General features: G+C 38.0%; 1 protein-coding gene across 1 annotated transcript in view; it reads right to left on the bottom strand.

Moving 5' to 3' along the window:
• Positions 1–8094: 8094 nt before the first annotated feature.
• LOC145765119 (chondroitin sulfate synthase 3-like) overlaps positions 8095–17119 on the bottom strand; it is an 89004-nt gene continuing 79979 nt past the window's right edge. Inside the window, exons 11-12 of the mRNA XM_082576872.1 lie at positions 12589–12658; positions 8095–10114 (exon numbers count right to left, since the gene is read on the bottom strand). Coding sequence (XP_082432998.1) covers positions 9213–10114; positions 12589–12658 — 972 coding nt within the window. The 3' untranslated portion in view covers positions 8095–9212. The remainder of the gene's footprint in view (positions 10115–12588; positions 12659–17119) is intronic.

Below are 17119 nucleotides of genomic sequence, written 5' to 3'. Positions count from 1 at the left end.
TAATATCAATAAATGCACCATCTTGATTTGGACAACTACAAACTATGAATTTATATAAATCTGGTGAATAGCCTACTTTTATAAAACAATTCGGGTTGGGAGGTCACAGTACTTTTTCAACCATAAACGGACGTAGCTAAGCAACACCACAGCATTTAACAAAAACATGTTAAAACTGTTAAAAGTAATGTTAAGGTGTTGCTTAGCTTTGTTTATTTACTTTTATAAAAGGTTCTGCTACTATTCGGCGAGTTCCCTATTCGGCAAGAGCCTTTTTCGGCGAGTTGCCTATTCGGCGATTTTTTGAAAATCCAACGACGCCTTCTGCAAATCCGATGATTGAATATTATTCAATATTCAGTCATTGGATCAATTTAAATACGTACTGTTAGGCTAATTGAGTTCTTTGAATCCTACGTCACCGTCTGTATGCAAACTTAGAGTACTGTTATTAGTTGTTTTTGTCATCAAATTACCTAGCCTAACTACCGGTATGTTTTTAGAAGTAGTGCTGCCAGACCTTTTTATTTTTATACTAAAATTCGCATCATCAAAACTACTTTATAATAAAAGTAATTTGCGAACAGTCTCCCTCTGTTTTTAAACCTACTACTATTGTTGATCAAAGTTATCTACTACTACTAAAGTAAACCTACTACTATTGTTGAACAGTCTCCCTCTGTTTTTAAAACTACTTTAATTGATTGAACAAAGTTTATTTGAACAGAAGTAGTATGTCTGTGTTTTATTACATTTAATTATAATTTATCTATTGTTATGTAGTTTTTACTGAATCCGCATGGTCACCCTGAGCCGGTTTCCTGCAATGTTTATTTTTCTGAGTCTTTTATGACATCCCAACTGAATATTTAAGTGGTTGTGGTGTGTAAAACAATATTTGCTACTCCTACTTACTATGCCAAAGTGCAGAAGCATCGAGCAATGCACAAGCAAGGTATCTTTAAAGATGAATTCAGTTGTTCTATCTTGATTAGCCTACTTTGGTAAGAAATTCTAGCTAGCTGGTGATCAGTGGCGTAGCCAGGGGGTTGGGTATTGCAAAGAGCGAGTTTTGCCATTACCAAACATTTAAATATCTCAGCCAGGAATTAACAACAAGAAAACATAGAGACTTGTAGCTTTATTTCCGAAGCATGCCGAAGAAAACATGATCTTATCCTTTTGCTATGCCACCGGACAGCACCCTTTCACAGGAATATTCATAACCACATTTTTGTTGAAAATACTCTCAGAATGCACCAAATTCAAAGTAATTTTTCAAAATTTTCTGGGGGAGGCCCCCCAGACCCCCCACTGCTGGGTGTCGCCATAAGCGAAACACGTTGTCAAACCCCTCCCTTTCAAAATTACTGGCTACGCCATTGTTGGTGATCTTGTTATGTTAGTTTTTCACTGTTATCACGCACCGCATACATTATATTTGGGCAATTTCTATAAAAGCGTGCACATTTGGGCAAATTTACGTTCTGCCCCCCAAAAATGGTTTGGTCTCGTACGGCTATGCCATTCACCACAGAAGTTTATTCGGCTCCTGAGGATTTACAGCTGGAACTGCTGGACTTGCAAGCAAATAATGACTTGAAAGAGAAGTTTAAGTCAGATTCACTGCCTGACTTTTACAAGTCATTGTCTGACGATTTGTTTCCAAACTTAAAAAACTTTGCTGCTCAGTTTTTGACACTGTTTGGATCCACATACATATGCGAAGAACAGGTCTTTGCTGACAGACACCAACTTGCGTGATATTATGAGGATATCTACCAGAAAACTTGCTCCCAATTTGCAGAAGATTGTGAAAAGTTGCACAATAAGTCTCATTAACTTTTGTGATGACGATTGCATAGCTTTAAACGTAACTGAGTGTGAAATACAAAAATTGTGTTTAATAGGAATATGCGTTTATTTACACACCGGGTAAATTTTCCTACTTTGTAATGAGAGTGTGCGGCCCCCCGGCTGCAACATTTTTTCAAATGCTGCCCTCAGTACAAAACGTTTGCCCACCCCTGGGCTAATCTAACAGACTGCAAACTACTAAGGGATAATCTTGTTGCTAGGAACTCATTTGCGGTGTGTTTACATCACCCGCAAAATTTTGCTTCATTTGTGTTGAAATTACCGACATGGAATCCAGACCGTCATCAATCTAGTATCGGTCATCGCATGTAAACAGATTGCCTGTCTGGCAGACGAACCGGAAAATTTTAATTTCTGGCACAATGAAACGTCATGTAAACAAAGCCTAATATAGCCTACAGTTAATGATTAGCCTATATAGTTTCCTGAAAATAAAAACACGCCCAAAAATCTAAAAATGTATTTTAATTTTGTTAGAAGGCTAGGTTATTTCCAATCTGCAAACATAAAGTGGAATCATTGTTATGACATCGTTTACGGCTTCAAAAGTCGTGCAATAGTTTGGGGACAAGGATCTATCTCTTGTTAAACATTGCCCACGTGGGCTGGTAGCCTACCTGAGTACAGCCGGTGTTTGGTCACATCTCTCAAGGCACGCAGACTTTCTACTGCATGCGGTGGGAGAATAGCACACGCTTTCATAAAAGCAATTTTTTGCGACTGTAAATTTTCAACCGATTATCCTGTTTCCGTCTCAAGGACGTTAGCCTATAACGTTTTATCGCTTCTACCTTTTTCTAGACCACTGCTATGTTTGGCATAGCCTATATTGTATTTCGTTGTGATGGTCAGAAATAAAAATAAACTGAACTACAGGAATAAGTTAAAATCCTTAAATTTGCAAAGCATCTCAGGCAATGAATCAAAGATACAATAAACTAGCTAGCGTACGTAATTTCTCACTGTGTTTGGCGTCAAGATTTTAGGATAAATATAAAATACTCCAGGTGCACGTTTGTAACTTGATACATCACTAGCGGTAGGTTTTCCATAGCTACTTCACAAGATATATACAACCAAGCAACCACACGGCATTTAACATAATCCATTAAAATTAAACATAAACTATAAGCTACAAACGTTTTCGGCCATACACACGTTAGCCCTTACCAAGTAACAAAAATAACTGCTTATCATATCTACAATGAAAATGAATAACTGATCTAAACACTGAATTGAAAAACGAAATGCACAATGAAACAGCAGAGCATAGGAGAAAGGCACATCACATGGCGTTTAAATTAAGTGAGGCAAAGACGCATCATATGACGTATCAAGAAAATTCAGTGTTTAGATCGGTAGGCACTTTTACATCACCCACTCGTCGAAGAGTGCCTGCTTTTCAATGTGAAATTGCTGTGTGTTTTAGTCACAATTTCGACTTGTTAAAGTGGCTACCATTAAGATCCTTCTTGCACTCAGTTCAGTTGCAGAAGAAAAAATAGTATTAGCAGAGGGTGGGAATCGAACCCACGAAATCGAAATTACTAGGCTACTCCTCTGCCCTAACCATTAGGCAACGTTGGTTGTGGTGAAGCATTCAGTTAAATTTCTTTGTATCAAAATTTTTCGATCAGAATATCACGTGTCGAGTCACATGACTGAAATCAGCTAAATCGCGAATGAACTTGTCACGCATGATTGCGTACCTTTTCGACGAGCGGGTAATGTTAAAGTGCCTACCGTTTAGATCAGTTATTCATTTTCATTGTAGATATGATAAGCAGTTATTTTTGTTACTTGATAAGGGCTAACGTGTGTATGGCCGAAAACGATTGTAGCTTACAGTTTATGTTTAATTTTAATGGATTATGTTAAATGCCGTGTGGTTGCTTGGTTGTATATGTCTGTGGTTGAAGAAAGTGACCTCTTTACCAAAATTGTATTACTTCACAAGATGTGGTCGACAAATGTGGCAGCGCGATGTGTTGTTCCGAGTTCCGTGCAGACTGAAAGTTGTCCTTGTCGTGCATCGCTCACGACACAATACACGGGTCGAACCATTTATTCATCATTGACTATTAACCCATTCAATGATAAGTGAGATCCGTGAGGATAACAATTTTGTTTTCTATTTGTGAATCGAATGTAAACTTCTGACAATCATCCCCATTCTCTGTGAAAGTAAATGGTTTACAGTATTTACTTCATGACAAAACTACAAACTTTTAATTTGTAATAGACCTATACAAACTAAATGTTTTAATTACACCAACGTATGATGGGAACAACTTTTCTCACAGTGGCTTTAATTACCTAGATAGAAATCGTAACAATCGTAAAATCAGGATGCAGAATTATATAAGATGAATGTAATACCATAAAGCAGTATAGAAGCAACATACCACTGAGATTCATTTTATTTTGTTATCGGCTGTTACAAACACATTGGACAGTTTTCAGCGAGGGTTTCAGAAATGCATTGCACAGAAGTACGGATTGAAGACGCTAGAAGATATTTTATTTATTTGCAATCAGACACAAAGTCCATACAATTCAAATTTTTAACTGTCATCACAGCAAATATCATGTACGTTTAGTTTCTACTTTATGACTAAATGAAGACAATAGCACGTAAAATAAAACATTAAAGTAGGCTACTTAAATTTTTGCAATCATTAAGGCGTTAATACTAGGGGGGTGTGTTAATTGTCGATTCGTACCGTACGCTGCTAAAAATTTGTGGAGCAGTATCAAAATCTAGAATATTTATGAAAATTCGACATATGATCTCCCTAACCCCCATGTACATGCTCCCTGAATATAAGGTACCCCTATTTTCAGAAAAATATGAGATTGTTGGCCTTTTCACCACTATACTTGCGTTTTGGTGGTATTTATCTTACTCATATGTGACTTTTCGGGGTCTGTGTGTTCAAATATGACATTAAAAAATTCCTAAGAATTTTCAATATGGCGGTATTTCAATATGGCGGCCAAAATGGGGCTTGGAATGGGTACTTTTGTAAATTTTGACCAAACATAGTTGTGTGATATGTCGAATTATAAGTTTTCGAGGGCGTAGAATACGAATTCGATCCCAAAAGTAGGCTTATTCTTTCCTGGCATGCGCAATGAATATACCTGAGCATTTATATATGTTCATACTGATGAATAATGCTTGTTATTTTGCATTGTGTTTTGCAATATCCTCAGGATATGCAGAGTATCGACAGATCGCGCCAGACGGCTGTCTTAGAAAAATCATACTTGGAAGAGAAAGGAGAGATAAGTGGCTCCTCCGAACAATCAGCTCAAGAAAACCGAAGCGAGTATGAAGTAAGTGATTCCGAAGAAGTTTCAAGAGGACACAGAAAGAAACGAAAGCTCAATTTTGGTTTCAGTATATCTGATGAGCATGATGACATGCCAGCGCAGTATCGTCACATCCGTTTAGGTGAACAAAAAGTGCGTCCAGAGATTTACGAGGCAATGGACAAATTAAAAAGCGTCAACCACATGTCAGAAACACAGGCGGAAGCGGCCGTTGTGACCATCGGCAATAAGGTTTTTGGTCGAAAATGGAAACTTCATAATGAGTCTCCCGATAAAATAGACAGAGATACGTTGCCTGATATGATAAGCGCAACGTGAAACAGGTGGGGCGAAGTGTAGAAGCTTTGGCGTTAGATAAAATCGTAAAACAGATGATGGACAGCGATGAAAAATCTGCAGTTACGTACGGAGATGACGGATCTAAAAAGCAAGGAGCTGGGTCCTTCTCAGTTCAGGGTGTAACGGTAAATGGCATGTTTCGACCACTACCAACATTGCCAATTGCATCCGAGATTCGTGAAAACCTAGCAGAACTGAAGATTGCCGTGTTAAATGTGTTATCAGCTGCTAGTGGAGTCAGCACCAAACTTCTGTTTGAAAAACTCGACTTCATTCTTACTGATCAGACTTCGCACAATCTAGAGGTAGAGAAACTTGTAGCTGAAAGACTTGAGACTGGGCACATCCCTGATCACCTCTTCTGTAATGTGCATCCAACATTGATGTTCAATAGAATAATCACGAGGTTATGGGCAGAGATAGAGAACGCTCTTGGAAAGGACAAAATCTATTCAAAATTCCTTGTTGAAGCAAGTAATACACATTCAAGTGTGACCGAGCAAGCACTCGATTGCATAACAAGGCTCGTAAACCACGACTTCAATTATAAGCCTTGGAACAGAGCAGTGCATTTTGATATCTTCATAGCGCCGAAAAAGAATCTTTCCGTATGTTTAAAAGATGAAAGATTTAATCGGTTGACACTCACTTGCGCTGTAGTTGTTCACCATCTTCAAGACGTGAATAGATTTCTACAAAAATTTGAGCAAGTAACAAACCAGCTCGCTTGGATTGTAAGATGTTTTCTAGAACTAGATTTCATGAGAGTAATGCACGTTATAGGAGCACTGATTGAATTGCATCTGGTAGAACCTTTTCTATCCCTCACTACGGCAAAAACTACTAAGTATTCAAAGCTAACAGAAGCTTTCCAAACACTGAATAAAAACCTTCGTGAAACCGATGCTCAGGCTTTGTTCAATCTCGAACAGCCTGCATTCAACTTCATTTCCCTGAAACGCTTCAACCAGACAACATACAGCCAAGATATCCGTACGTCACTTAGTAAAGCAATTGAAGACACACGTCCTGAAGTGATTAAGGTTCTTACTATGTTATTACCAAAACTAGCGGATGGTTTCCAACGCCAGAAAGGGGACATATTTGGATTTGGACTTTCAGATGAATATCGGAGATTGCTCTGTCAAGAATGGATTAGGAAAAACTGGAAAGTGCCCCTATACACAATCTGGATTCAGAACGGGCGGTAGGATTCATAAGTTATGAACTCAAACAACGAGGCGCCAAGAACTTAAAGTGTGCGTCGACTGTTCAAGTAAAGGCCAAATCACAGGACTTGATAGAATCCAAATCTTCTGGTTCATTCCGAGAATATGGCAACATTGCAAAGTTTACGATTCCCGTCATAATGAAAGCCTGGGATGAGCAACAGAAGCATTTGCAACAACAGGGCCTCGCCAACAAAGAAATAGCTAATGTAGCACTTGATAAAAGACGAACTAATGATTTAAACAAACTGAAAAAAAGGCGGTCCTTTTACGAAGGACTCTGATGTGGATGAGATTCTAAATAGTAATAAAACAGAGATTGAGAAACAGAAGCGGTTATACCTCGAGATCAGATACGCCGTGACACTGCACTCTCAGTTCCAAAACAAAGTGACATTTTTCGTTTATTGAAAGACCATAAAAAGTTGCCATCTTCTGTTTATGGAGCCAATCTGAAAGCTTACCGGAGTAATTTGAGTTGCAAAGCGGATGTTACGATGACTGATTTAAATTCTGTTCTTGACGGCATGAATCTAACAAAGAGCTGAATATTGTGTTTTATACTAAATTACATATATATACGTCATAGGTTTGAAAATAATATGTTGTTATCAGCATATTTTTCGTTTGAAATAATCATGAATTCGTATTCTACGCCCCCGAAAACCTATAATTCGACATATTACATGACTATGTTTGGTTAAACTTTACGAAAGTACCCATTCTAAGCGCCATTTTGGCCGCCATATTGGATTACCATTATATTGGATTTTTGGAGGTAATTTCTAATGCCATATTTGAACTCACAGACCCCGAAAACCCCTATAGGAACACCATAAATACCGCCAAAATACACGTCGTTTGGTGAAAAGGCTTAAAAACTCATATTTTGGTGAATTTATGGATACCCCCTTTTCAGGGGCATGTACATGGGGGTTAGGGTGGTCCAATATGATAATTGTTTTCATATTCCGGGTTTGGATACTACTCCACATATTTTATGCACCGTACCACGTTGCCATCGTGAAATTCGTCAAATAACACACCCCCCTATATAATACGTTCGTCTTTCGGAGCCAAGATTACGTATAAATTCGCAAAGGAGAACTAGAAACGACTCACTTTACAAGATAATCCGCTAGCGAAGAAATACTTAAACAATGAAATAGCAGCGGAGCAAACATCTTCAACTTGTGAAAACTTTCATGGAAACAAAAATAGTATACTTTTTAAAAAAGCACACTCAGAAATAGTAGGCATGAAAACGTAGTCTACCTAAGAGAAAACTTCGTTTAAACACTCAGACGGATTCTTGTAAGGTAAATCTGTTTGGAGAACACAGTGGAAAGGCTGCCAATTTCAAGCAAATCCCTCATCTTGGGTTTGTAAGGTAGAACATCAGCAGACATAGCATCAAGATACAGTGTATTCGACACCTTTGATTCAAGCATTCGGCAGGTTGCAGCTGACACTTACGAACTTTATGATTGCATTAATTGATAGTTTAATGATGCAAAAAGATATGTTTGCATATGAAGGAATGATATGTCAGGTACAGTGAATTAGTAGGTCACATCTTGCTACTGATAGGCCTAATGCTGAATACCAAGTGATTTTCACTTCCAACACACCGCCACTTACGGCCTGTAAATCCAAACCTTATGTAACGCTGAATCATGTGATGTTGATGGCATAATATACAATATACATTATACAACAGTAGGCTACCTTGGTTTGAAAATTCATCCAGCTTTGTGCAGTTCTATGCGAGATGAAAGTTTGCAAAGTTTAAAATTTTAAAACAGTGACAAAAAATCTTGTGCAAAGTATATCGTGGCAGTTGATTGTGATGAGCAGAAGCTGTTTCATCCTTCCAGAGCCTCATCAGTACCACTGATTGTTTCGTTCGAACAACGAATTCATGAAGCAAAGCACACACCGTTTTGGTTTCTTTTGGTTGCTGCGGCGCTGTGCAACAAGTAGGCATAACATTTTAAACATCTTCCCTGATTTTTATAGCACCAGAACTCTTTTCAAGGCAGAAGCGAGTATAACATTTTCTGACTACAGTTTTGTTTTAGCCGCAGTTATTTCACAATTGCAAATTATAGACGTTGGTATGATTGCATACAATAGGTTGAAAAAAGACTTGAAAAAGTTGTCAATCACTTTCAAAACACAAAAAATATAAGGCATGGCAACATTCATTAATCAAAAATCACTTGAACGGAATTTCTATAGAAATTTAGTCGAAATACATGAATTAACATGCGATAAGTTTCATCCGCTACTAACTCTGCTATTTGTGTATCGCTGAAATTAAAAGCTTACGGTACACTATTTCTCCAGCGCTCAAATCATTCCACAAACATAAAAAGGCGTTAAGGTAATGCCCACTGCCCAGAAGCATTTAAAGGATTTGACAATGTGCTATCTGCTTGGAATGTTAAAAAAAGACCGATCAGAAGTTCGCAATATGGACAATTTTCCAGCGTATACACGGTCGTATAAAGCTCGGCGAAATATTAATCTTCTGTCGACTGTACTTAAGGTCGATAATGTTACCCAAGCGACTTCATAAAAGTCATCTAAACGACCGCACATTGGTGCTGTGACAGCGTTACCATCTTCTTTTGTTGCTGCAGATATATCCCAAAATCCGTGGTCAGATGTGACCATGGACCGGGGTATGCAGCCGGATCCGGGATTTAGACCAATAGCCTGTGGTGTCATGGCTGTAGGGAAAGGCACTGCAGCTATAGAGGGATGGACATGGAATGGGATTGGCTGATAGATCTGCGACAGAAGCTTTTCTTTTTTCCTTTTCTTAAATGTGTGAGCAGTAACATTGAAACTGCTGTTCTTAGTAACGTTAAACGATGCACCTGATCTCTTTATGCAATTCAACCTTACGTCGGAGTTCAAGCTAATGTTAGTCGAGGTAAGAAGCACCACAGGTTCATATAACCTAGCTTGATTTGACCCACTGTACTGTAACTGTTTCGCATAAACGATGCCTCGTGCAAATGCGTCCTGAACTGAAGCTTCTTGGTCTAAGCTTTCAAGACAATCAAGCAAACTTCTAGATGCTGTTGAAGAGCTGTACTTAGTGCGATACCAATCAACCACATTTTCTGGAGAAGGAGAAAGCAAAACCTTTTCAAGTGAATTCTTTCCCTCGTTGAATCCAATAGGTACAACAATGAGCACAGTGTAGTCGGACTGCCCTTTAGCGAGAAAGGCAGGCTCGTAATAGTTCCGCATGAAGGCCTGAAACTCGGTAGCCTTTGACAATGGAACAGCCACAATAACAACGAAAGCTTGATTTTCATCTGTTTAAAAATAAACAACTTTCAACAAAGAGAGTCGAACAGAAACAAATTTGAAAAAATACAACTTATTTACATAGTAATGCTCTTGAAACAAAACAGCATGGTCGCGTTAAAAATCGAATAAAACTTAACAGATTGTTCACCGAACATCGAATTTGAAATAATCGTCCTTCTAATGGCTGTAGTCTTGGCTAACAGAGATATTATAGCAGGTTTAATGTTAAGATTCATGAGGTATCAAAAATAAATCTGGTTGTCGCTTCCGCATCAAGTAGTAACCAAGTCTGGTGATCAGTACAAGATGCGTTCTTGACAGAAATGATTGTAAGTTGAACAAATTGCAGTCAAAACTATACATAACACTGTCACAAAAATAAGGCATGTCGGAAACTGAGATCCCAAATGTAATTTTGGGCGCTGAGTCCGAATTTAAACTAACTTTTGCTATATCACGTCAGGGTTTTGAATTATTTACGTTTTTTTCATACTAAATTTAGAAAAATATGCTATGAATCGGCAAATTTTATTTACCCAAAAGCCATCAAATCGCTGTGATAGCAGTCGAGTTGAGCAAAGCAGGCATTAGCAAAATCGTATCACCAAAAAAGCATCTATTTGTTGACAAAATCACCCCATCTTACTGTAGAAATTAAAAGATCATCATTTTGTTCCTACAATGGACAATTGAACATTGAAACTGGAACCTGAATTATCACACCACAAAGAGCGATTATGTTGAAGTCAAGATGCAGTTTGTGTTAGTTTAGAAGCGTGATCAAATTAATTCGTGCTTAACAGCTAGATTTAGGTCAATGGTAGGCCTATTATTAATTTGATACGTGTGCTCAGAACCGGATTTAGCTGATGGGGGGCCCGGAGCACTTTTACATCGGGGGGCCCCCCGTGCAAAAAAAATTTTGCGCCTTCGGCGTGAAAAACTACTTCTACGTCTACAGTAGCATTAATCCTGCACTGCACAGCATTTTGTAGAAACTTCAAAGGCTAAAAAAATCACAAAAAATCACATTTTTTCCACGTTGGGGGGCCCCTTCAAAAGGGGGGCCGGGGCACCTGCACCCTCTGCCCCCCCTAAATCCGGGCCTGCGTGCGCTGCCAGTTAAGAATTCAGGTTGAGTGTTGAGCTCATGTATCAAATTGATGATACCATTGACTTAAGTCTAGCTGCTGAAATATGAACATACTTGATAAGGCTTCTAAATTTTCAAGAACTGCATCTTGACTTCAACATAATCGCTTTATATGGTGTGACAATTCGGGTTCTATATCCTATGTCCACTGTATGTTTTGTTTGTCGTATCCAGGCTTACACCCGGTGGTTGAAGATTTAGATTAAGTGGACGGGAAGGCAAGGAAGCCAATCTTCGTGTCCACCTTCAGGCATGCCTTTAAGTGTCCTGCCACAGACACACCTGCATGCTCTTGAGCGGTGTCGAACCGGCACTCTCTCGATTGCCGTTCCAGTGTTTTCACCACTCGGCTATGCAGCCGACTAGTGAAAATTTTTTGTCCACTGTAGAAACACAATGATGAAATTTTTGATTTCTTCAGCAAGATGGGATGATTTGGTCAACAAATAGATGTTTTTTGTTTTTGATATCTTCAATATCATAGACAGATCATTGACAACAACTTCATAGGATTGAATTGCATAATCTAAAAACAATACATAGAACAAACAAAATAACATATTAGATTCGAACGTTTTCGACAAGACTTTCTGCCCTCGTCAGGAAATAGCTTAAAAAAACAAAAGAACAAATATTTCTAAAATGATAATAAATGATTGAAATAAATTGCAATCTGCACTAAGCTAGGTACAAACACAACTGAAGAAACAACATGAAAGAAACGTAATTTAGTACAGTACAAATTTAACAAGAACGATGTTACTCCTGTAATAATTGCTTGTTGAGCTTAGGGTTGTCCTGTTTTATTCAGTGTCTCAAATATTTAGTTTCAAACTCTGATTGAGGGCAGAATGTCTTGCCGACAACGTTGGAATTTAATATGCTGTTATTTTGTTAGTTTCATGTATTGTTTTTGAATTATGCAATTCAATCTTATAAAGTTGTTACCAATCATCTGTGTGTGGTATTGAAGAATTGCTTATCTCTCTACCAAAGCAATATCTTCATTACTTTTTTGCTATGCCTACTTTGCTTAACTAGATTGCTATCACAGCGATTTAGGAGCTTTTGGACAAATAAAATGTGCCGATAAATAGCCTATTTTGCTAAATTTGGAAACTTAAAAAATGTAAATAACTCAAAACCCTGACGAGATAGAGCAAAAGTTAGTTCAAATTCGGAATCAGCGCTCAAAATTACATCTGGAATGGGCATTTGTATATCAGTTCCCGACATGCCATATTTTTGTGACACGGTGTAATCTTTTGGTGTGATTAAAATGCTCGCTTGAGCTGAAACAGATAGAAAAGATACAAGAGCAGTTACCTTGAGGTGACCACCTGATTCCACTAACTTTAAACTCTCCTGCAGGCCTCACCAGATGGATTCGACGTGTCTGAAGTGAAAATACTTTTAATAAAATAATATCGCATTTATGTTTCGGAGATAAGTCGAATACAAGAGCCCAATTTCATTAAGTCTAAAAGTTTTCTTTTTGTATTTTAAATCGGAGGGCGGAGACATTTGTATTTTCAATGATAAATAAACGTTATTTTGACGATAAATTTTTAGTTTGTAACAACTAGTTTACTCGTTTGGATATATTTTGTATTAACAAAAAAAAAATGTGATTCTTAACACTTTTGACGTCGCATATAACGTTTTACGTGGACGACGTAGTTAGCTTAATCAAACCAATGAACCACACGCGTAGGCCTATTGAGGGTACGTTCAGTGGCGTACGCAGGATTTTCTTACTGGGGGAGGGGAGCATTCGATATAACTTGACTTTTTTTTTTATCAAGAGTAGCCCAATGCAACTTTATAGTCTAACCAAAGTTTAAGGAAGCTGTTAGTGAAACATAAACTCTCACGGTCTTTGCGTATGTCACTGTGATTTTGGATTGAATTATCAGATATGTGAATATGAAAAGCATGATGGTAGGCCCAAACAGATAAGTAAAACTGTAGCATCATAGTTCGATTTACAGACAATGTCTTTAGATTAAAGTGTACATCAAATCTCTCTACGAAAGTTTATATATCGAATGGAATTGATTATTATGGTACTTTAAAGGGATACTAAAGGAAAAACCTGACTTGGCGATTTTCCACGTTCTTTGTGTTTAACATGCTACCATAAAACGATTTTCAATGAAATTTTGCCCCATTGCGGTCTGATCAGCATTCCGCGCGTGCTTTTGTCAGAGCTTTCAAAACGGGTGGGCGTGAGCAGCGAAGCGTGCGACTGTACAGTCTACGTCACTAACGACAAGCAATCAGCTGATCGGGCAATATTTCTTACTGCGGGCGATTTAACTGTAGGCTATGTATTCTCTCATTAACCAGAGTTTCTATGATTACAATCCGTAGTTTTCATACTTGGAGAATGAAATAGTGTTTTGTCTAGTTCAAATACTGCATTCAAAAAATGGCATAGGCCTACCCATGATTTTACACAACCAACCAACTCTACATAGGCTACTGTGTAAATTCACGCTCGTCTGATCACATAGGCTACATTTCTTGGACCAACAAAATGAGCGATTTTATGTAGATTTAACAGGACATTGAATTGCTTTTCATATTTAAGTTCCTTTTTTTACTTGGTGCAGACTTGCATATTACTAAGGCCATTTCAATTTAACCTAAAAAAATTCTTTTTACTTTATTTTTACTGAACGGAATTGCTAACTTGGAAACAAATAAGGCGATAGCAAGTCAAGTCAATTTATTTTGTTTTGTTTCAACAGCGCCATATATTAACAAACAAGCAGAGTAAATGTAATCATGCATGTCCAATTGTCCATCTAGCATTTCTTTCATCCGTGCTGTATCTATCTCACAGTAGCACAAAGCTTGATGTTGCTCATCTATTGCCACACAGTGACAACATGAACACCTGTTGATATAAATTGGTAATAATTAGGGCGATTACTTTTCTACTTGTCAAAAATTCATCAAAATTGTTTACAAACTGCATTGTCGTGGTGTTGTAGACTGTAGAGGTTGCACTGTCAGTGAATTTTTCATTTTACACCTTGTAGCCTACTTTGGCGCAGAGGGAAGGTGTAACGGATAAGGCGTTGGCTTTCTTATTAGGCCTAGCTCAGTGGTTACGCGCCCAGCTCAAGATCATGCAGCACTGTTTCGACTCTCGGGGTGTGCGCTTGAGCAACGCATTTCGAACGGCTCTCCATTCAGCGGCACCAAGTGAATGGAATAATTTCCCGGCAACAACACTTCAACAATATGAAAACTTCATCTTGTCAATCTCGGTAACCGGTCCTGTGTCAAGAGCCTCTACATTTACAAGTATGCAAAACTACAAGGAATAACCTATCAAGGCTTTGTCAGTCTGAGGATAAAGATTCAAAACCAACCAAACCTGGTTCGACTCCCGGCTTAAGCTGGTTGTTGAAAACACCGCTCACCTCTGCCTAGGGTGTAATAAATTAAGTAGGCATAATTGCTGCAGGAAAGGCGGCCGAGAGAAAGGAATTGGCCACCCTACTTTTCTTAGTGCCAAAGGCTTAGTACAATGAGTACCTATCTTCTCATACCCAACCCTTGAATCAAGTATGGGATCACATTTGCCTTTTTAGCCTACTTTATACTGGTGTAAATAGCCCACTGTCTACTTATTGTGAATCATAAGCCATTAGGTGAAATAATTAGGTTAATATGGTGTGGTGCTCAACACACCTCAAAATGTATAAAATTTTTGATAGGTAGTTTTGCGGCAGCTGTGTTGTACAGCATTTTGTACAATGATGCGTAATTTAACTACTTGAGTTCTTCATACGTCAAAATTTGTCAAAAAAAAATTTAATGTCAAAAGTTTCAATAGGCCAAAAAATAATTGCCCTAGTAATAATTCATTGCATAGGCTACCGGTATGGAAAAATGCAACTTTGCAATATATCATAATTAGTATTAGGCAAGGTAAGCTTAAGAGCGTTAAGATTTTATTTTCTTATAATTTCGGTTGCATTTGTAAAGTTGTTTTCAACGTGTTGTAGGTTTAAGGCCTTATAAACCCATAGGGAAATGCAATGCAAAGCTGAGCAGTTATTCCGCTACGATCGGTGATTTAATTCTTTTGCATTAAGTAAAGCTAAACAAATGCAGTATATGATGTCAAATATCTAAATTTGCTTGCCAGTCAGTGTTTCCCACTCGATCTTCCTGCTGAGAAACGTCAGTCACATCAGCAAAGTGAAGCTGATCTCTGCCTCTGTGTATTCAGGCTCAAAACGATAGGGTTCAGGTTCTAGCAAGCTTTCTTCGTCATCATTACTTACTTCTGCAACCACCGTACTATCTTTCTCTTTGTATTGGAAACTAACGTCAGAGTCAGAAATTCTCCAATATGACACATAAAATATACAGTAATCTACAGCACCTAAAAATTGACAACTATATAAACCACATATACAATAACGATGTTATAATTAAAGTAACTTGCTTTCTTCTGGTGACTATTGCGTTCTTCTGGTAACCTCCTGAGAAGAACGCAAGTTACTTTAATTATCAAATGCCTGGTGAACCGTTTCACTCTGTTTTTAACGATGTTATAAATTGAATTCAATTTTATTTTTTGCTGCTGGCGCAAACATGTACAGAACGACAAAGTAAACATATGAATTTGACACCAACAAAAGGAAAAATTCCTTGAAAACGAGAGCTTTGCTTCAAGAGCTATTCCATCTACCGTACATGGTAGGATGCTAGCCATTGGTAGGCCCCAGGCCAGTGGTTCTTAACTTGCTTAATCTCTGCAGCCTTAGTTAACTGCTGATTAGTTCTTTTACCCCAAAGACAACAAGCACTACGTTAATGGCCTGTTGTAAATTAGGCCCTGGGGTACAGGTTATCAAAACCTAATACTGTAATTTTAACTAAATACAATAAACTATAAAATCGACATTACTTCATTAACTTGGCGTCTTCTATAAGCTGGTCGCCAGGAAGAAGTCAAATGTGATCTTTCAGCTGTTGCACTAGTTCCTGGTGGAGAAGGAAAGATTGATGGACATGCACCGGGTTTCACATCAAGTCTTTTGGCATATCTCATTTTGAATTGAAGAAAAATTTTGAAGTCTGCTTCTTGAAAATGCAGACTACAAATTCTGTGGTGTGGTTTTGGTCCACTCCAATGACTTGTGGTGTTGACAAATTTATTCCATTTCCTTTTTTGCGTACCGTAGCCTACTGTCTTTGGGAACCCAAACACACCAACTTTATGCAATGCTGTCGTGTCACAGCCAAACACAACACAAAAGTCAGGCATAGTATTTGCTATGATGCAATATTGATTTTATAGACAGTTAATTTTTAGCAATGCTACTACATTTATACTACCGTACCTCACCTTTCTCGTAACATTGCTACTATTACTCAACGAAATAGCCTAGAAACTTAAAAAACGTGTAAAACTATCCTGCAAAACTTCTTGGAACGCAAGGCGTCCAAACTTTTGATATTGCTGGAGCTCTCGTCTATTGTGACGTATTCTCGAGCAGTGTTTCCACTTTTTGGTCATTTAAAAAAAAATGAAACATTGGACTTTGGGCTTTGCCAGCGCCATTGAAAACCAATTTTTTTCGGTAATTTTTTTAAAAATGTATTCTTAAATGTTCAGTTTACGCATTTTAATGCTTAATTCCCGTTTGAAAATTTCATTTAGTAGGCCTTTAAACAAAAAGTATCGCACTCTCAACACATTTAATGAAAAAGAAGGCCTACCCCACAGGGCCGTGTGAGCTCCATCTCGCCCCCTCTCCTCCAAAATTTACTAGTGGGTCTCTACTTTTTAATAACGTGCCTAATTTCCTAAAATGTTTTTCAAACCATA

The sequence above is a fragment of the Aplidium turbinatum genome, chromosome 2, assembly GCF_918807975.1.
Source record: "Aplidium turbinatum chromosome 2, kaAplTurb1.1, whole genome shotgun sequence".
Taxonomy (NCBI): domain Eukaryota; kingdom Metazoa; phylum Chordata; class Ascidiacea; order Aplousobranchia; family Polyclinidae; genus Aplidium; species Aplidium turbinatum.
This window is presented reverse-complemented; position numbering and strand designations above follow the sequence as displayed.